The sequence below is a fragment of the Alligator mississippiensis genome, chromosome 1 (genome assembly GCF_030867095.1).
Source record: "Alligator mississippiensis isolate rAllMis1 chromosome 1, rAllMis1, whole genome shotgun sequence".
NCBI lineage: Eukaryota > Metazoa > Chordata > Crocodylia > Alligatoridae > Alligator > Alligator mississippiensis.
This window is the reverse complement of record NC_081824.1, coordinates 124,540,520-124,563,008: the sequence shown is the minus strand read 5'-3', so window position 1 is coordinate 124,563,008 and position 22,489 is coordinate 124,540,520. Positions and strand designations below refer to the sequence as shown.

The following is a 22,489-nucleotide window of genomic DNA, read 5'->3' as shown; positions in this document are numbered from 1 at the left end:
TTCATAAACTCTATAGACTCTCAGCCCTGGCAGTTTTCCCTGTATAGAATCCTGAAGGTTTTATTTATGACAATTCTATCTAAATTAATCAGACATTTTCACTATGGCAGAATTTTTGTGTTTTGATACTACTAGGTTCTTCTTTGGAGAACTAGAAGTACAGCACTGTTTGCACAATGGCAACCACTTTAATTTGTAAAGAAACTACAGTTTTAAAAATTATATTTAATCCAAATTGAACATATTATATGATTATTTGAATCATAAGATGCATTTACTCAACCAGATAAAAATTAATTAAAATCTACTGGCACTGATAGGAAACAAGTTTGCTTTAGGTCTTTGTCAAGTATAAAAATAACCTGCTTTCAAACATTCTAATCACATCTTGTAAAATCTATGGCAATAAGCAATATTAAATTTGTTCACATGTATGTGAATCAAATCAAAAACAGGTCACAAAATAATTCTTCATCAAAAAAGCATAAAACTATACCCTATAATTGTAGCATGGTGCACTGGATATTAATCATATACTTTCCTGAACCAATGTACCTTTAAAGGATTCAGTCCTTACATGATATAGTTAAATAGCTGCCCTAATAGTTCTGTATTTGAACCTATTTTTACCGCACCCAGAAAAAGCAAATGTTTTTGCTACACCATCTGGAACCAGCACAAAACACTTCAGCAAGTCTCTTGGATGCATAAAACAAAAAAAGTATAGTGAGGGAGAAAGATCTACTTATAGGTCTGTGCAACTGATATTTAGCTGAAAAATATTAACAGATCAACTTATGTGTGTGCTACATTAAAAATCCCTCAGAAGCCAGCATGCCTGGTTTGGAGGCTCATAATGAAAGTTTTAGTGCCACAGAGAACTAAGCAGCATGTACATGAAAAGCAAAGCAAATTCCAAACAACTCCAGCAAAGGAATTTGTTTTTAGAGCAGAATTTCAAAATAGAATTATATATGAATAACAATAAAGCTGTAAAACTAAAAAAATACATTTTGCATGCACTTATCAATTTCATAGTGTTCTTTTACTCCTTCATTTTCTGTTCAAAATAAAAGCATAATAAAATCATAAAAGGAATTTATTTCTCCTTTCTTGTGCTAACATGGTTGATAATGGACCTGATTCTTCTCAACAGGATGGTCCCAGAGAAAAGGACCTCAAATATCTTAAGTTGTATTGTTGTCTATTCTGTTTATATAGAGTAGGAGACTACTTCCTGAGAGAAATGTTCCTTGGCAAGAATAGCAATAAAATGTTTCATTATTACATGCCACATTATAAATGATAAAATTATATTAAAAAGAAAATAGTCTCTCTTTACATTCCCTTGCAGCAGTCTCAGCACTCATTTTTAGAAAAAGCACTTTGGAAGTCACTAGCATTACAGGGCATCCAATATGAATAAACCAAGTATCTGGATATTCTTTCCAATACAGGGTGTCATATACTGTGACTAAATAGAAAAAATGGGAAAGCTATATTATATTTATATAAGAAGCTATGAATTCTGTATGGCATTTTCAGTGTGATGACATGATTTACATAGTTTCATCACTGAGGAGAGAAAACAGTGGCTATATGGAGCAGGACTAGCTCAGAGATTTTAAGAAGGTCAGACTCATCATTCAGATATTGCAAAAATCTGTTTTTTTTTAAAGGGAAAAAGAACCAGAGGCATTCATATAGGTTGAATAACGCCGGTTTACCTCTTTTCAGCTGTTGGAGGTGATCCTCTAATTTCTGTTGGACAGATTTGAAGTGATCAGTAATATCATTCAAGCCATCCTGAATGAAATTTGGTGCAGAAGAGTGTGATGTAAGCACCTTGCAGGTAGCCTTCATGTGTTCAGTTTGAGGACTAAGACTTAACAGATGAGTGAGCTCTTGCTGTGGGGGGGAGGGGGAAAAAAAAAAAAAAAATCAAACAAGAGTATTATTTAACCCTGTCATAAATATCTTGATCCATGAGTATTCAAAAGGATTTAGGGTCAAAAGTGTTAAGGAACTTTCTACTGAGGATGTGTTAAGTGACTTAGGGAACAACCAGGATTAAATCACTCTCAGGAGAGTTTCTCCTGAGAGAGTTTATGTCCGTACATGCCACAGCTATTTTCAAAAGAGAAAACAGTCCTTCAGCATCTCCCTCTTCCCCCTCAAGGAGACAGGAGTCACTTGCCCGATTCTGCTGCTCAAGCAGGAAGTAGAACGTGCCCCCTTCACAGTCCCCACCTTGCACTGAAGGGAAACAGACTGACTGTGGGCAGCCTAGATCAGCCAGTCAGGACTACCCTATTCACGGATGCCAGGCAGACTAAGGAAACCTGCAGAGCACACTAAGATGTGGACACAGCATCGCTGCCACCGCTCCCCACCCTGCCCACTCCCAGCTGCACAGTATTAGCACTGCAGTGCTAACACATCCATTCTTCAGGGCCTCAGCATTTGAGATGTCTGTACATGAGGCTCTGGGTAAATTTCTCTATCAGGAGAACAAAACTGGGAGAATTCTCCCAGATTATGTGGATATATGTACACAGCCCTTGTAGCTCTTCAGTTCTTCTGGATCACATCCAGAATGCTCACAATGAAGTACAGTATGTGTGCTCCAAATACACTAAAAAGTAAGCCAATGTAATTCAGTAATGTACTAGGTGCACATCAATAACATACCTGAGACAGAGAGCTTATTAACATATGACCAGAGGCCTCTCAGGAAGCTACAGAGTATCCATTCTGGGGCTTAGAGCAAGCCCAAAGTGTACATGTTGTAGCTCACTGCACCATTGCCAAGCACAGTGCAGAGATGGTACTGAAATGCCCTTGGATCACTAAGAACATTGGTTTTTAGTGAAAATTAGGTATCTAAGTCATGGAGGAGCTTAAACTGTTGACATAGGCAATGGTACTCTGGTATTCTGCCCTTCCATAAGTCTAATATCAATATAAACAAGTTTGCCATGCTTACCTGGCATGACTCCTTTAGAGCTGCTAAAGGTTGTTGTTGGGATGCTGAAGAAGTGACATCTTTTAGCCACACCTCCTTTTCGTTTAGACTCTTCTCAAGTTCACCCATTTCCCTAAAATAAGTGTTTATATCTTCTTGGTACTTAATCTTTTTTGCTAATTCCTCCAAGTGTCCAACCACTTCCTTCCATTCTGCCAGTATTTTCTCCAGTGAATTTTTCACATCTTCAGCAGAAAGTCCCTCTAAGTAGATTAAGGAAACAAACTACTATGACATGAACTGAAATGCATCTTAATTTACAAAAATCTAACCATTCCACTCTTAAGATATACAAATGTACATCTGCATCAAGAATATCACAATTTTATTTTCAACACAGCCATCCCTAAAGCTCTCCCTGTCTCTAACAACTGTGACAAGCATTTTGATTTCCAAATTAATATTATAAAGCATGATTCAGTGAAACATTCTCCTTTCACTCACTTCCTCATGACCAACAATGATAAGCTGTCACCTTATTTAATTTTAAATAACAAATGGTACATTTGCAATTCAACACTTAAACATATTAAAATATTAAATAAAGCTAGTACAAGGACATTTTATTTAGTCCTTTACCTGTATTGCTCTAGAGTTATTGTTGAAACAGACAAGCAGCAAATTGAAAAGCATCAGTCCCTAACTGCATCCCAAGGCCACTAAATTCTTTGAAAGGGTAGATGGGAGTTTTGTAATGTCTGGCTAGAAAAATGGGGAACAAAGCTGAACTATGTTACATCATAGAAAAATGTGATTAACAACCAGAAGGTAATATGAATAGCTGCAAAAGTAACCTGACAAACACAAGGTTACTGTCAGCCACAAAGACTGCATAAATCATTTTTCTTTCCATGCCAGAATTGGTATCTTAAAGATTAAGTAAGTTTGAATAACCAGTTCAATACACCACTTGAAGATGCAGCAACATAACATTAACAGTTGCACACTTTTCTTACCCATTATTTATTTTAGCAATGGATGAGTGTTGATTTTGCCTACACTAAAAAAAATAAATATAATGTGTCCCATATACAGCCATGATCTTACTAGAAATAATCGTGCTAGCAATTAGTCATCTCCAATGCTAATGGACATAATAATTTGCAATGGGAACTGTGGCTTGTGACAACACAGCAGAACAAAGTGATCTTTCAGATACTCTCAATGTAACCATTATCCCTGTATGCTGAATATCCAAGTCTATGAGGAACCTTTTACTTTAATTATCAGGTTTGTGATATCTAATGCATTTGTATCATCATCACTGAGGTACTCCAAAGTTGAGGCCAACAGCAATAAGCAATTCAGGCCCTTAGAAATACAGTGTATTTCTAAAAATCTTGCTTTCTAGAAATCTTAACTTTCTTCTGTCGATTCTCCTTCAAGTTGCTATTTCTTTATGAGATGGATTTAGAAAAGGACTCATGAGGCAAAATCTCTAAGTGAAAAAAAATAATCAGAATATTTAAAAGGGGTTTCAATTTTTGAATTGTTTTATATTATATACTTTTCTCCCTAGACATCAAACATAAGACAAGATTTTTTATAATATCCGGAACAAATCAAATTTTTGAAGCAGACTCTGTTTCACTATGCTCAATATGTAGTGTTTTATGAAGGCCTTATAGTTTAGAGAGGCTGGAAACATAGGAGCAAGTACAGAGTATCACAAGTTTCTACTATCTAACCCTCAGGTCAAAAGGGCTGAATCAATAAGTATGGAGAGTCTTACTGTTGTAAACAAAAACCCAGGGTCACTGAGCCATGTCATGTAGCCCACGGGACTGCCATGGAATCCAAGGTATGAAGCATAGTTAGGCATGCATGTCAGCTGAATTAACCCCTGCCATTCGCCCTACTGCTGTCTGCCCTGCCTCTACATATAAATTCAGCAAGCAAAGAGCCGCACCATCCAGATCCACTCGAGGGGGTAGGATGAGTTTGACACCTTTATGTTAGAAGTTTCACTTCTACCAGGGAAAAAAATGACCTGCTAGAGACATTCAGCAAACCAGATTTTTCTAAGCAAAGAGCTGGTGGGGAGAAAAAATTGGCTGTCCAGAAACCTGGCAGAAGCCTGACAAAGTACAAAAGATAGACTGTTAACCTGTAAGAATCACACCTCTGATTGGCTGAAAACACCGCCAATCATAAATATGGCAACAGACAGCCATTCTACAGTTGAAGCAATTAGCTTGTAGCTCGAGTATTTGAATAGGTGCTTTATAGGAATATGTGACATGTTCTACTTTCAGATGTTTATCATATTTATTTGACTAAGGTCCCCTCTACATGTTACAGGGGTATCGTGCAATTAACTGGTTAACTGCTCAATTACCTTAAGACCAGTACTTAACACACGATAAAACGTTCCATCCAGCTAAAAAGTTAGACCTCAAAAATGTGTACCAACTTTATAACTAGTTGCAATCTATCTGTAATTTGCATGTGTAGCAAATTTGCATATGTAGCATGTGACAGGGCTCCCAGAAACAGGGGTGCACCATGCCCAGCATGAAACCCCCAAGCCCAGGGGATCACAGCAGCCACAATCCCCAAGACTCAGCTCTGGGCCCACACATGCAGCCAGGGCAGAGTCCCACACCCGACGCAGCTCTCAGTCCTGGCTACACATGTGGGGCAGCTGGTACCAAGAGCACTGTCAGGCACAAGACTCTCAGTCTCAGCTGCATATGACCCCTGCAGCTGGAAGTTCCCCCTTAAAGGGGGCTCCCAGTATGGCAACCTGCTTCTTGCCAATGCAGGAAGAACCCAGGATCAGGTTCCCCCTGGCAACAAGGTTTAATTGGATCTAATGCACAATCCCACAATCACATTTCCTGCCATGCATGTGGCATGGCAGGAGGTACAATTGTGTGGATCATGCATTAGGTCCAATCATGGTTTTGCCCGCACGTGTAGAAGGTGCCTTGCTGTCTAGCAAGATCTTGGCAGGACTTCAAAATTAATTTTTTATTCATGATGATTATAAAAAGATTCCAGAAGTGGAATTTAACTAGCAATTAACTAGCAATAGGGATTTAACTAACAATTGAAACATATCTGAAAATACAATCATTTTTTCCCTCTGTACCATAAAAAAGGACGATATCAAAAACATGCTGAACAAATAATGATAAGCGTGGGTACAACAGTCGAATATTGAAAGGTGCACTGATATTTTTGGGATTCATATTTTACCTTAACACTGAAATGTCTTTAAAGTCGGGAATAAAAGCAATTTTTTGTGGAATTCAGGGGAAAGGATGCAGGCCACATAATTATGCAATTTATAATACTGCCTTTTTCAACACCATCAGTTCAATGGAAATACAATACAATGCCTATTTACAATGTCTTAGGAACACATGGCTGGAAAAATATTTAGTGCTTATAAGCTTTTGTGTTCATCCAGATGCGTTTTGTGCACCAATCGTGACCATTTTAAGAGAAGAACGTATGTTAGATTTCAAAATTCTTAACTGTAGAAAGCAACTTCATTCAATACCTCTCCCTTTACTCACCCACATGCTTATAATCTGTGGCCTCCATCAAAACAAATGAAAGAGTTTTGAAGATCTCTTACCCTTTCCCATTTGATCCAAAAGATTCTGTCCACTTTGTTTCAGTTCATCTAACTTTTGGCTTTTCTCAGTCCTCTCTTTTTCTATTGCCTGCAAATTGATTCCCCCCCAAAAACAGAAAATCAAAAATGTGTGTTTCTATTGATAGCAAAACTTCTTCAACAGAGCACAACACATGGTTTTGCTACTACTTGGCATAGAGTCCAAGATTCTTGCAGAAGACCCAAACTGCAAGCAGCAATACACAATGGAAAGTGTACTTAGTCATGTTTGCTTCAGAAAATAACCCAAAACCATGCTTCAGATTATTTCTTACAGGTACCAAAACAAGCAAAAAATTAATCTTGGGAGAATATCACAAGTAAAACGGTAATTAGAAAGGTCTAGTTGGCTGATAAAAATGAGAGGTAGAATTGTTCCGTATGTCTCAAAATCCATTCAGATCTCAGAAATGTTGCCTGTAACCAAAAACTGTTACCATTTGTTGGCTGTTAAGTAAAACACACTTTTCTATATACACATTTATATAAAAGAAATGCAAAACTGATATGGCCACCTTTGCCAGAAGTTTTGGATGAAGATGCCTAGGAGAAAGTACCACCCTCACACCCATCTTCTACTTTCTGCTTTGGTTCCTCACAGAACATAATTAAATTCCAGAGTTTGGGGAGGATATTCAAATTCCATGGGACTGTCCAAGGTATCCGAGGAACCACCTCCCTCTACACAATCACCCTTATATAATCTACCAGTCAGCATGAGGACAGATTTCTTGACCACATGGGTGACAAGTAAAAAAATCCACTCCCACAGTATATAGGAATGACCATGAAAATGATCTGAAATCTCATGTATTCAACTTAGATTTTTAAAAACAAATATGCTAATCATAAAAACACTCTTATTTGGAAAAAGGTATGGATCTAAAGAAACTTAAATTACTTAAAAATAATTAAACCTTTTAAGTTTTCAAGTTTCATGGTATGGTATAATGAAATCCTGAACTTGCAAGAACTTAGACAGCTCCAACTAAATCATTTAGACAAAGCAGTGCAGGGAAGCCTGCAACTATGTATCTTCTTTACGGTTAAACTAGAAACTTCAGATTTCCCAGATTCCTGTGGATTCATTAATGGAAACACAAATATCTGCAGAGCCAAATGTCGACTCTCAGAATGTAACTACTACAGCTTGGTTTTTTTCGCAGCTGAGTACACTGTCCTCTTACTGCTCATTTGGAACGTACAATTAGCTGTAAAGTATATGAGTCAGGCCCTCAAAAATCAAAGGCCAAGGAAGTCCACCCACTGACTCAGCTTGACTTTGAATAAATTTAAATATGGGCTAAACAACAACAGATTACAGTAAAAATAGAAACAAAGCTCCATGGTATTATCAAGTTCTCCTACTTCACATTCAGAGAAAACATTCCTGTTGAATTCAAATGAAGGAAACACAATAATCAGAAGTGGCAAGGAAACAAAGACTTCTTTTACAGTAAAATAACTGCTTCTTACAGGGGTGTAGGTTGTAGCCGTGTTGGTCTAAGGACATAGGCAGACAAGGTTCCTTGGGTGAATCTGATATCTTTTATTAGACCAACTCAAATAGTTGGAAAATAATTATTAATAATATGTATATTATTATATTATTAAAGTATCTTATTAATAATGATTAATAATATTGATTATATAAATGATAATAATTTTATATTATTAATAATTATTATTAATAATTATTAATGATAATTATTTTCCAACTATTTGGGTTGGTCTAATGAAAGATATCAGATTCACCCAAGGAACCTTGTCTGCTTCTTACAGGTTTCTTTAACTTGCTAGTAAAAAATTAGTCTAGGACTTTAAAGCTGAGATAGGGCCAGTTCATGTGGTGGCTCCCTTTCTTCTTAGCTCCTTCCTCCTTTCCGTTCTCAGTTAGACAACTCTCCTCAATCCCAGCAATTTAGCTGAACGTTCTCCTAAAATAGTCCTTCACATTTCCCTCTTTTTAATTTTCCCCACAGGGACTCCCCTCCAAGAAGGTCCCTCCTAATCCCTTTTGTGCCATATATCAACCTCTTCCAAATTATTCTGCCCTTTCAAAAACAATTTATGCGCTTCTGTCTATAACAGGGCCCAACAACCTTCTCTGAGCAGCAGGCCAGCACTTGCAACCCCACTGCCACCATGGGCCACTGCTTTCTTTTACAGTAACCAAACCAGCTGCTGCTCCCAATTCCTGTCCCCAGTCTCAGTGGGGAAGAGGTAAATTTGGCAGGAAGGGGAAACAGTATCTGCCCTAAGGGTGCAGAGCAGCAGGAAGGACCTCTGAGGGAAGTGCTGCAGGAGCTGGAGGGCATGGTTTAGGGCATGATGCAGATTGGAAACAGGGGATGTGCTTAGCTGAGCTGTAGGCTGCCAATTACCTGTGCCACCACAGGCCAGACTGAACCTTGGCAAGCTGAAGAAAATGCATTCGCAAACCAGATACAGCCTGCAACCTGTGGTCTAACACTACATTTTTTAAAAGTATGCGCCTTCCTATGATGTATGATCATCTGTCAAATAACCTCAAGACCTCATACTTTTCTCCTCCACCTTTTCACTCTGTTACCTCCTCTGCTCTAGTCTTCATGCAGACCTGCAATTCATTCAAGAAACCCAAGGAAGCTGTCTTACTGACTCAAATGGGTCTCTACATAGGAGATGGAATCACAGCTTGTAAACTCTTCTGGTCAGGGCTCTGTTCTGGAAAAGGATGTACACACTTGAGCAGTTCTATTAACAATGACTTCATTAATAATAATAGCTTGAGATGACATCCTATGATATCCTTCCAAGTCTTAATGCATTTTTTTTTAACTCCAACCTTTCTGGATATTTAGGAAAATCTAATAATCCTCAAGAAATTCACACATCAGTACACCAAAAAGAAATTAGTAAAACCAAAATGAAAAATCCTTCTAGTAAATTGATGATTTATTTTCTAATAAATTCAATGATAATATTTTGAACGGTCAGAGTCCCATGTCTGTCCATCAATCTGAACCAATTTAATAAAAGCAAGACCTAATCCACAGGAAGCTCTCAGACCAGCCTGTACCTCCAGCTGATCGCAAGCTTAAACTGACAAAATAAACTATTCACTGGAACATCCTTCAATCTTCTCATTTTACCTTCAACTTTTCTTTCATGTTTGAAGTCTCTCTCATCTTCTTGTATTCTTTGATGTTCATGGCCTGAATGGTAGCTTTTGATTTTGAAATCCAGTTCAACAGCTCAGCATTTTCAGCATCAAACCTGGTTTAAAAGGTCAGATGATACAATTTTTAGTCATTTTTTTCTCTGTTCAGTCATTGTGTCCTTTATTAAATTCAGCACATTCCTTCATTAATCCCGAGAAAGCAGAGCTGTGCACACACATTCATGTATTCCCAGATTACTATCCTACCACAAATGAGCAGTGACAAAGCTCTCTGCTTACAGGCCCTTCAATAAACTATTGCAATATCATCAACTCTTTGCATAAACTCTGATGAACATGATATTATTCATATTTTTGTATTGATATTCACCTTAATGCGAATGGCTACTATTTCTGTTAGCAGTGTCCCCTTGGGCACAGCTTCCAAAGCCATAGTCTCATCCTAAATTTTCTAATATAATAAAAATAAAAGCAAGCTAAAAAACATGAATAAGAAAAAAGAACCAGAGTTTTCCAGAGTTTCCATTCATTTAAATGGAAGCAGTAGCTGAAGAACTATGGAACAGATCCAAACTCACTCTTGTAGGCAGCTAAATAGGATTTACCTATTTTAAAATCACAAATAGTGATCCAAATTGAATCCCTTTTTTCCCCCCACTTTCCAGCTGCTCCAAAACCACTTAGGCACCTCAAATCATTATACACCTCTATTTCTGGCCTGAAAAGTTCCCTGTTTCCTAATGCTTATTGACATGCTCAGAAGCAATCCAGATCAAGCACCAGAGTAGTTAACTCCTACCAAAACTCCATTACAATGTAGACTGGAGCTAGAAGGTACTTATGGCCTACTTAAATCCTCAATCTGGCAGCACCTACAGACTACACCTAGGGCAGAATTTGATTTCACCTTGTAGTAGATGACCACGTGCCACTTGGAAGTTACCTGGCAAAACTGTAGGAGCAATTCTAATTATTCCCTGGGCATGTAAGTACCTCAATTATAAGAATAAGATCACCCTCCAAAGACACACAGACATCTCCCTAATCCTATATTGGGAGTACTTAGGCAGCCAGAGGAGGTAACAGAATTGTTCAGACACTTTAGCAGGGGAAATTCAGAATTGGCCTTAAGCTGCCCTTTGGTCACCCACTAGGTCAGGGGTGGGCAAAATGCGGCCCAGGGGCTGGATGCAGCCCACCAGGATATTCTATCTGGCCCGTGGGGGCCCTAAAAAATTTAGAAAATTAATATTTATCTCCCCCTGGCTGCCTATCATGCAGCCCTCGATGGCTTGCCAAAACTCAGTAAGTGGCCCTCCGCCCAAAATAATTGCCCGCCCCTGCACTAGGTGAAACAAAATCTGCCTCTGATGCGCCATTGACACTGACAGTAAGGAGTTCAGTACAAAACAAAGAACCTCCAGAGATGCCCACCTCCTGCATAATACATTAGTCGTTACAGCACTTGCCCAAAAAGTGGAACACCTGGGTTTCTGGCTTTCTTCAGCCTAAGCAGGGTTCAAACAAACATTTCCCACATCCCAGAAGAGTGCCCTAATAGAAGAGGGTGGGTGTTGGTACCTTCTATCCCTTCTACTAAATCTGGGACAACAAGAAATAAATTAATTCAAGATTTATGCATTTATGGGGCCAGTACCCGGCAACTATAGACCTGTCAGTCTCACCTCCATCCTTGGCAAAGTCTTTGAAAAAATTATCAAGGCTCACATTTGTGAGAGCCCGGCAGGACAATTTATGCTGAGGGGAAATCAGCACGGGTTCGTGGCAGGCAGATCGTGCCTGACCAATCTAGTTTCTTTTTATGACCAGGTTACGAAATGCCTGGACACAGGAGGAGGGGTGGATGTCGTATACTTAGACTTCAGGAAGGCCTTCGATACGGTATCCCACCCCATACTGGTGAACAAGTTAAGAGGCTGTGACTTGGATGACTACACAGTCCGGTGGGTGGCGAATTGGCTGGAGGGTCGCACCCAGAGAGTTGTGGTGGATGGGTCAGTTTCGACCTGGAAGGGTGTGGGCAGTGGGGTCCCGCAGGGCTCGGTCCTTGGACCGATACTCTTTAATGTCTTCATCAGTGACTTGGACGAGGGAGTGAAATGTACTCTGTCCAAGTTTGCAGATGACACAAAGCTATGGGGAGATGTGGACACGCCGGAGGGCAGGGAAGAGCTGCAAGCAGATCTGGACAGGTTGGACAAGTGGGCAGAAAACAACAGAATGCAATTCAACAAGGAGAAATGCAAAGTGCTGCACCTAGGGAGGAAGAATGTCCAGCACACCTACAGCCTAGGGAATGACCTGCTGAGTAGCACAGAAGTGGAAAGGGATCTTGGAATCCTAGTGGACTCCAAGATGAACATGAGTCGGCAGTGTGACGAAGCCATCAGAAAAGCCAATGGCACTTTATCGTGCATCAGCAGATGCATGACGAATAGGTCCAAGGAGGTGATACTTCCCCTCTATCGGGCGCTGGTCAGACCGCAGTTGGAGTACTGCGTGCAATTCTGGGCGCCGCAATTCAAGAGGGATGCGGATAACCTGGAGAGGGTCCAGAGAAGGGCCACTCGTATGGTTAAGGGCCTGCAGACCAAGCCCTACGAGGAGAGACTAGAGAAACTGGATCTTTTCAGCCTCCGCAAGAGAAGGTTGAGAGGCGACCTTGTGGTTGCCTATAAGTTCATCACGGGGGCACAGAAGGGAATTGGTGAGTATTTATTTACCAAGGCGCCCCCAGGGGTTACAAGAAATAATGGCCACAAGCTAGCAGAGAGCAGATTTAGATTGGACATTAGGAAGAACTTCTTCACAGTTCGAGTGGCCAGGGTCTGGAACGGGCTCCCAAGGGAGGTGGTGCTCTCCCCTACCCTGGGGGTCTTCAAGAGGAGGTTAGATGAGCATCTAGCTGGGGTCATCTAGACCCAGTACTCTTTCCTGCTTATGCAGGGGGTTGGACTCGATGATATATTGAGGTCCCTTCCGACCCTAACATCTATGAATCTATGAAGGAAAATAAGAAAAAGGGAGCCTGATTCTGTAGACCGAGTGATGAGGTATGCCCGTGGGGGAGGGGCAAGGACAATGAGAAGCAGATAGCTGGGCTGTCTGTGCATTTTATTTTAGACAGTCGTATCAAAAAGTAACCACAGCACCAGGGTCACTGGGCTACTGTTTCAGGCTCTCTTGCTTGTTCTTCTTCCAGCCCCAAATCTAACAAGAGTTTGTCCTTTGGAGATGGCAAAATACCCTCAATGACTGTAAACGGATCCTAAGCTCCTAATTCTCTTGATTTAGGCTGTCATCCTAGAGGTGCCAAACTTTGAAGCATTGAAATGACTCAATGGAAGTGAACTATGAATGATTTGGCTCTAGTCTTCTGTAACAATAATGATAGGAAATGGAAAACAATGGGAAAACCTTTCTGAATGAATTGCTGACAACTGGTTTACAATACAGGCTCTGAGTCGTTCCATGCCAACATAACCTTCTTGTGCTTAAACCAGAGATTCCCAACCCAGATGTTACAGCACCCAGGGGTGTCTTGAGATCCTTTCACGGGTTTTCTGGAATCAGGTGTGGAAACCTGATTCACAAAATTAGATTAACAAAACCAGAGATTTTATTCATAGTGTTAAAAACAGTTCAACTTTTTTAATCTTTCTAAATTCTTTGCAATAAAAAGTTCTATTATTTTTCCATAGTTAAAAAATGAGTGAAAACTTAAGAGCTAGCGCTTTCTGAGGAGTTCCTCAAATCTAACTAGAGGTGCCTCAGATCTAAGAAGGCTGAGCCCCACTGGCTTAAACACCTTCCACACTGCCTAATTAAAAAACAAAAACACCATTCTTATGCCAAATGGGAATGTCCACTCACAAGGCAGAACTGTACTGGCTTAAAGTCAAACCTCTGCTTATACTGCTCTCTCTCACCCATAAAGACAAACCCCACTGCAAAACAAAAGCCTGAAAATAATTCCAGTGAGAAAAATTCTGGCAAGTTAATGTTAGTCACTAAGGAACTGTTCATGGGAGAATCTGCAGATTTCCTGTCATTGTTCATTTACTGGCTCAAATACAAGCTACAGGGAGGTATAGCAAGAAAACATTAACTAAAAATTTAACCAGTTTTTTCCCCCCCAAGTATATTTGCTGATACAACTGTAATACAAGGAAGGTAGATGATAAAGCAAAAACAGTTTGTACAGCAGGAACTACTAAGGGGAAGGATGGTATTATGGTTAAAACACTACGCCAGGGCTTCAGAGATCTAGGTTCAGTTTCTTGGCCTCCTACAGACTGCTTGTGTGACTGAGCAACCCCTTTAATCTCTCTAATGTCTCCATTCTCCATCTGTAAAATGAGAAATACACCTAGGACAGTGAAACCCTGTTCCTGATTCAGGCCCAATACTTAGGTGTACAGAGAATTCAAACTGCTAAATTTTTTAGAAGAGTAAAAGGAATGAAAAGCAAAAGGCCTAAGATAAATACAGGGACAGCATTTCCTTGTTCATTTATCTTAACAACAGCATCTAGTTTTAAGCATGGTATTTTATAAAGGACACCGCCTTAGATTTAGATGGGAGTAGGGGTAGAGGTGGGAGGAGGAAGAGGGATCTCCAGAATGAGATCTCGCTAAAAATTTTGCATCTTCATTTTTCAGTGTCTGCTTTTTTCTGTGCTACTATACCTTTTTAATACAATTAGAAAGAAATAACTAAATCAATAAAGTACTTCGCAATAGTTGCATTGTGGCTTTCTTTGATAGACCTAAAATGCTTTTACCAAGGAAAACGTGTACAATAAATGACATTTTCAGTCACTCATTTAGGCACAGAGAACAGAGCGTCACCCACTGCACACACAAACATCCACACAACACACAGTTGATCAGCCTCACAACTTAAACCAGAAGTCAGGTCTACAAAAAAACACATCTGTGAGAAAGGACAGATCATTTGATTTTTGACCAAGGAAAGGATTAATAGTTATTTATTACTTCCAAAAGATTTAGTCACCACTTAAAGCACTTGGCAAAGTTGCAGGTTGTGCTTAAGCAGGGATTCAGTGCAAAATGCACCCTACTATCACACGGGGATCAACACAAAACGACAAAAAATTTCAGCTAAATCAGGGCCTGAATAACTGCAATACAAATAACAAATGCCTTTTTTTTTTTAATCAAGACTTTTTCCTAAGTCTTTTATTCTGAAATGAAATTGAAAAAGTTACATGGTGAGTAAAAACGCCAACAACATGTTCTTACTTTTTCTTTGTTTCAATGTCCGGAGGGATTTGTCTTTTCTTCGGTGGGGGAGGTGGTGGCAATTCTTGTTTGGACCGTTTTACTGCCACCTGCTCCTTTACAGATACCATTTCCATAACAGTCTTGTGTGAAACTTGGGAGAACCCTACAGTTCCCACAGCCTGAGTCACCTACACAAAATGATGAGTAAAAAATGTTACTGTTTTATAATATAAACTCCATGTTAAATTTAAATTAATCCATTGCCTTGATATGGCAGTAATAAATCCAGTCGATACTAGCAATCATCATAACCAGCTTTCATACAGCGTCTTCATCAAAAGTTGTCAAATATTATTTCTGCAGAATACTCAGCAAAGAATAAACTTATTCAACAACACTCATGATAGATTTTTATTCAATAGTTACAAATAAGATTCTTTAAGGTTTAAGTATAATTTAAAAATGTATTAGTGTTCCAGAACATTTTTTTCCTAAGTAAAGCTTCAATTATGCAAAGTCTGACACAAAAGGGACCCGATCCAAATGCCACTAAAGCCACGGGGATTCCTTCTACAGACTCGAATGGGGTTTGAACCAAGTCACCTAGGAGTGCAGGTAAAAGTTAAGCTTAAGTCTTTGGGGAAAATGAAGTCCTAAGAGTTAGCCTACTCAGAGCTCCTTAGTGAAACAAAATTCTCACCAAGGTCAGTAAGAGATCACCTGAGTAAGAAATGCCAACTAGAACCCAGAACAGTAAGAGACATACTAAACATTTCACCCTTGCTATTATTCTTGTGTGTCAAAATAAAAGTTGATGCTCAATCCAGTGGGGTAAATTTGTTTTACACAGAGAAAAAAAATCAAAATGGGCTAAGCTAAAAACTTTGGTATGACTAGACATTAACTCCGGCTTGTAAAGGAACCACACATTAGCCAGTTTCAGCAGTCTTACAATGTTTAGAAAGTCACATAAACAAAAACACAGTATGCAACTTCTAGCAAAGCATTTTGCCCACCAGTAAAAGCGAAGATATCAATACAGCCTGCCCATGTTTTTTACTCTGAGTAAAAACAGAAGAGCAGTGTCTGTGGAGTTAACTACTTGGCAGTCTGAAAACCAAGGAAATCCTCAGAGTATATACCAGGTATAAAACTGGCCAGGAGTCTAAGCACCTGAACCCTTTTTCCCTAAGCTGCTAGCAAACATTCCCCAGGATTTTGTGCATATAAGCACACACATCTGAAAAACTGAAAGACAATGTGTTACTGTTTGGGTACCTGGTTAGAGAAGTCCTCAAGCTTCTGAACTAAGCTGTCCCACCTCTGAGTTAGTTCCTCCAGATCACAGTCAATTTTATTTGAAGCCCTTTCGTTCCCAAGGAGCTGTGCCACATCTTGACCAATCTCACTCAACTGGTCTAGCACTTGACGCTTCATTCCCATATCCTCCTTCAAAATCTGACATTGAAAAAACAGTTAATTGGCCGTATGAATTTTCAGATCACATGCTAATTTGCTGTTTTGTTTTTAAAATCCATGGGCAAATTTATCACATGATCTATGGATACTACAAGTTTGAAAGCACCATGTTTTACCATGCTACAGGAGACATAAAAATGCATGAGAATAAGCCCACAAACGTAGTATTATACTGGATAATCAGTAATGCTATTTTACCAGTATTACTAAAATGCTAGCTTATAGTTAAGTGCTAAATATGCTGACAATCTTCAAAAAAACAAAAACTTTGTTAATCATACAAGGCACCCATCCTGTAATGCAAGAATGGAGTTTGACTTTTATAGTGGGGTTTTTTGGAACAGAAAGAGAAGGAAGTAAAGCCACAAATCCCAGAAAATTCCCTTTAAATGACGCTATGCTAGGAAAGTTTAAGAGGGCAAAGGCCACCTAAATTCTCACCCCTTTCACTCCAGCTTAAAAAAGCAGCCCATAGAATGAGAGTTACCCAAAATACTTCAAATAATCAAAAGAGATGTCATTTTTCAAGGAAAAAATAGAAAAACAAACCTCAGTGAAACATTTAGACAAACACCGAGCAAAGAATTTTGTAATTTTTACAGGTGCTAAGCATTCACAGGTGAAATCAGACCAACTGCATTCTTTACTTATTTTTTTTTAAATAGACAAAAAGCTAAAATTACTGACTGATTTTCAATGTTTGGGAAGTTTTGGAAATGAAAAAGATCTTTTATCAAACAATGTTCTACAGAGGAGACGGAAAAAGATGCTTATTTAGAAATTCAATGGAAGTTCCTAGAGTTGCTAAAAAAGAATATTTTCTTAACTCCAAGCCAGAAAGTCTGGGAAACTTTTTTGAATATTGAAAGAGAGTGCAACTTCTATAAGCTAACAGTTGAAAAAAAATTTAGAAGGAATTTGTAATCTAAAAGCAGAGATGGATGAAAGATAGTAAGTTTTATAACATACAGAGTTCTGAGGAAAAAGAGGGGTGTGCAACATTAAGCAAGTTGCATACAGAGGAAGAAATACAGATGCCTGACAGACTATGTAATATATAGAGCTGCTGGCAGATAGAACAGAAGAAAAGGACACAAGACTCCTCCGTGGATACTGACCTGCGTTAAAGGAGCGCTGTTGATGGAAGATAGATATTTGTCTCTATATACACGCGAGAGGACTGGATGCATCTTAAATAAGGTTCTATTTAACAAATCAAGTTTTAAAAAATGACAGAGACCGGGGTAGCAATACTCACTGCCAGTTTCCGAACATTTGTGCTCAGCTCTGTTTGATCTCTAAAATTGCTTGTTTGGACTTTACTTAAAGCTGCTTCTTTTTCAGTTAGCCAAACTTTCAACAGGCACTAAAGGGAAGAAAGGAAACAACATGGGACTAGCTTCAAAGAACTTCAGCATAATAAATCACCACAACTGAGGGCAAATTCATTCTTTCAGATGTTAGCTCAAAATGGCACCGCAACCCTTACATGTACCAAATTTCAGTTGACATTAATAGGAATACTTACTATGTATATTGGGATAATACTGGACTGGATTAGAACCCTGTGAAATAATTTCCAGTCATTTTTTTCCCCTGAAAAATACATTCAGGTCAGCTTCAATGCTTCAGGAACTCATGCCAAGTTTGGCCCAATGTTTCAGTTGAAAAAGGAGCCTAAAATTTCTCTAGAAGTCTGACAGTTTGGTTTCAGCGTTTTCAAAATGAAGTATTTCAATTTTTGCTTTACAACATGACTTTATTTTAATGAGAATTTTTATAATTGGAAAAATAAAACTTTTAGTTTACTCCTAGCCTTTTTCCCCCCACTTCTCATCACTGATTCAGGACTACAGTTTCCAAACAGTGTGCTTTCAGAATATGTGCAGGTAATGGTGTGTATCTCTTCTAGCCTTGGCAGCTAACAGGTCAGACTTGCAGCTCACATTTATCGAAAATGCCATTAAATCATTACCATTACCAGTTTGTCTATTCCTAAGTCAACTATGACAATTTTAGCAGGCAACACCTCACACACCACTGGAGATAGAAACCCATACTGTTTTAAAAAGCTGAAAAATCCTGCTTTTGAGTAGTACAAATCAGGAATTTCCTTAACATTTTTCACATTGTGGGCCATGTGTTTACAGTAAAACTGTCATGTCTCTCCTTTTATCGAAATTGTCCAGACCACTGCCTTTCCTCTTAGGGACCACATACTATCCCTGTGGCAAATACAGCAGTGGACTTGAAAGAAAAAGTGATATTATGAAGTGTGTAAAATATTACAATCTTCTTTCAATGAACCTTAACAGCAGGAACCAAAAAAACAAAAAGCCAAAAAAACCCAAAAAAGAAAACAAAAGCAAACTACCAAGGCCCTAATTCTCCAGACCCCAGTAGTCAATTAACTCTCCAGGGACCCCAAGGTAACCACTGGGATATATCTGCTTTTGCAGACAAAACTTGCAGTTCAGAGATACTACATTTTAAAATGACCACCGGATTCAGTCCTGCCACTGGCCCAGGACTGACTATAGCAACACTTAAATCAAACAGTAACATACTTTTTAGGGGTGTGCGAAGCGGGCTGTATTCGATTTGGATTCAGCACAATTCGGGGGACAGTGATTTGATTTGCTGATTCGGATCACTGTCCCAATTCTATTCAGCCAAATCTGAATCTGAAGATTCAGTTTGATTCGGAGAATCAGCTATTCGGCCATAGACACAGCTTTAAATGTTTTTTCTACATACCTCGAGGTACCAGGCACGGCTCGTGAATGCTTAGATGGTAGGGTAGATGGAGCATCCCACAGGAGCGCGGGGGGGCACCCTGTGTGTTTGGCAGTGGACCCCCCACACACTCCCATGGGATGCTCCATCCACCCCAGCATCTCAGTGTTCACAAGCCACCTGGTACCTTGAGGTATGTAGAAAAAACATATAAAGCTGTATCTATGGCCGAATCGTCGAATCTCTCCGAATCGAATCGGAGAGATTAATGGATCTCCTAATTAGATTTGGATTCAGAGATTTGGCTGCCAAATCGGGCTGAATCTCCTCCAGATCAAATCAGCGACCAAAGCTTTGCACAGCACTAGTACTTTTCACTTCCAGTATAAACTGTATACGTAAATGTATAGACAGCAAAATGTAAGTGATGGAAGTTCCAGGCCTGACTTAAAGCTATACCACCACATACGCATTAGAAAATCAAGCTAATGTTCCAACCAGCGCATTTTGTACTGAATAGATAAGTTAAAAAGCCCTTCAATTAATCTCTGCTAACTTGGCCATCAGAGATAACCCTCTTTATGAAACTGAAACATAATTATTATAGTGCTAAGAAATATCTGGCACTGAATGAGGAATTTGTTTCCTGAGTGGTAAGAATGATGATGACTTGGTAGTCTGACTTCCAAAGATGCTTTAGGCAGCCACAAAAGGCTAATGAATCTCTGTACTCATCCTTCCATTTCATTGGTGAAATAGGAAAATGACAGCAGCTGAATGCTTTAAAATATTTCTTTTGTTATGCAAATATTCTGAGAGAATTTTAAATTGGTTGTAAACACAGTATATCCAGTTATCTTGGAGTTCCTAGCTGACCAGGGTTGCTTATGTGAGCTTGGCAATAGCAAATGTATGATTCAAATCTGAGTGAGTGAGCGAGTGTATTTACTCAGATCATCAAAACACAAACAATACTTTGAGCTACTTAGTTCCTACAATAAAATGACAAGTAAAAAACTAACATTTCCATCACTATTATCTTCTTTTTACATAGGAAAAGACCCCACAAAAAATCTTTCGTCTTTCAGTCACACATACATTATGTACATATTTATACCTATATTTAGACACCTATCTTCATTAGCTAGATAATCTGTCCTCATTTCCTGGTTAAAGATGGGTCCTAACTAAATGTATAAACCACCATAAAATTATGGGATATATAATTTTACATGAAAATGCGTTTGCATGAAAATACATATTTACAAATAAGTGGCATTTGATAGACTGCTCTCTAAAATGTGTTACAACTTCAGGGTAGAGTCATGCTAACTTCTGGGGCCACATCCAGCTGTGTGGTATGTGGCACCACAAACACGTCTGCGGTGCCACATACCGCACAGTCAGATGTTCTCCGTGCTGCAAGAGAGTACTGCCTGTGCATGCACTGCTTGCTTTCCCCCGCCCCCATGGGTTTTTTGGGATATCCAGAGTTCAAACAAACAAAAAACAAAACAAAAAAAAAACCTAAAAAAAAACCCCGCAGGAAAAAAAAAGCAGAGCAGCACACACATAGGCAGTGCGCACCACTCAAAAACACAGCCGGGCCGCCCGGAGCCATATTGCAGCTGCTGGCCAAGCTCTGCACAGCAGAACTGCTGCTGCTATAGCCCCAGGAGGCCCCCAAGGACCCCAGGTAAGCCTACTGGCCACAGCCTCCCCTACCCTACCCCACCAAGGGTAACTTGCTGTACACCAAAGCATGCATGGCATGGGCATTCCCCAGGGACAAGTAGTGGCAGCGCAAGGTGCATCACCACTACTTGTCCCTGGGAAACCAAACATCCACTTTGTGTGGACGCTGCCTGGGTGACAAGCACACTTGTCAATGTTGGCAGCATTTACAGCACACTTTGGAAACCTTCTAGAACTATCAGGCCACCAATTACTTAGGAATTCACTTGCTTTATTGTCATGGTCAATAAGCAACAACTTCGACTTTACTCCCTTCTTCACTAGCCTTAAAAAAATTAAAAATATTTTGTTATTTTAGAGATGTATGGACAGATTCAAAATAAATCTATTGCAAATTCTTGAACTGCCTCAACATAATATAAATGTACATTGTTAGCTAATGACAGCCTAATGCCAGTAGAATCTTACACAGGTTATATAGCTCAAATATTGATCATAAAAGATGAGATGCTTGTTATTGTGTTTTGATACCCCAATTTCTATATTATATTCAAGGAATGCACAGGAGTTTTATTATGAACAAAGGAGTAAGGATTATTCAATTTAACAATATAAAAACAATGAAATAGACTGTCAAAATTTAAAACCAAATAAAGGATTTTTTTTTAAAAATACAACTGGTAAAAAACACAGCACAAAATATTACTAACTGTGTCAGGGCACTGTTGGTGCCTGCCTCTTTAAGAGCTGAGTCAAGCAGCCAGCAGGTGCTTGATTGCATGGCCATTTCAGAACCATGGCTGCCTATATAAAACAGAGCAGTTTGCTGCTGGTAGCCATGCAGGAAACATTGCCTGGGTGAGCTGCTGTATGAGAACATCTGCAGGTAGGAGCAGAAGGCTCTTGGTCCTGGGCATGACCCAAAACTGCACCCTGCCAGGAGTGGGTGGCCTGGTGGGGCTCCCAGTGGCACGGGAGCCTCCAGGAAAATACCAGATCAGTTACCACCCCAGTGGAAGGTGGATTGGTGCACCTCAATAACCCCTAGCCCCCATATCACTGTGGATAGCAGATGGGGCCAGGCTCGGCTACGGCCACCTGGGCTGCCACCAGGGAGGGAAGCCCCATAGCCTCAGTGATGGGGCGGAGGTGGAGCCCCAGCGAGGGGGGAACTAGAGAACTGGGAGCCCGGTGTGTGCGTGAGTCTGTATAGAGCTGCCCTGGGAGGGGCCAGGGCAAGTTTGGCCCCGGATGGGTAACTGACTGGCCACTACCCTGGTGCGAGTCATGGGAAAGGCCCAAAAGATGGTATGTCTGCCAGCCAAGGTGTGCCCTAGATAAAGCCTATAGCTGAAGGGGCCCACTCCGAGACGGAGCAAGGCGGTATAATTTGTCGATGTGTGAAAGAGACCCTGTGAGAGGGAGTGGAGCGTGAGAGGCCCTAGTGAGAGCAGGGTGGTATGAATGCATGTGCATCCAAGGCCTGACAAAGAGGGCTA

The 22,489-nt window shown here is 39.8% G+C and overlaps 1 protein-coding gene across 10 annotated transcripts in view; it reads right to left on the bottom strand.

Moving 5' to 3' along the window:
• Positions 1–22,489, bottom strand: part of UTRN (utrophin) — a 631,944-nt gene that overhangs the window by 409,900 nt on the left and 199,555 nt on the right. For all 10 annotated transcript variants that reach the window (XM_019488372.2, XM_014605522.3, XM_059713704.1 and 7 more), the window contains 7 exons: positions 17,818–17,925; positions 16,359–16,538; positions 15,099–15,268; positions 9,785–9,908; positions 6,612–6,699; positions 2,987–3,228; positions 1,728–1,908 (listed from right to left, as the gene is read on the bottom strand). In XM_019488372.2, coding sequence (XP_019343917.1) covers positions 1,728–1,908; positions 2,987–3,228; positions 6,612–6,699; positions 9,785–9,908; positions 15,099–15,268; positions 16,359–16,538; positions 17,818–17,925 — 1,093 coding nt within the window. The remainder of the gene's footprint in view (positions 1–1,727; positions 1,909–2,986; positions 3,229–6,611; positions 6,700–9,784; positions 9,909–15,098; positions 15,269–16,358; positions 16,539–17,817; positions 17,926–22,489) is intronic.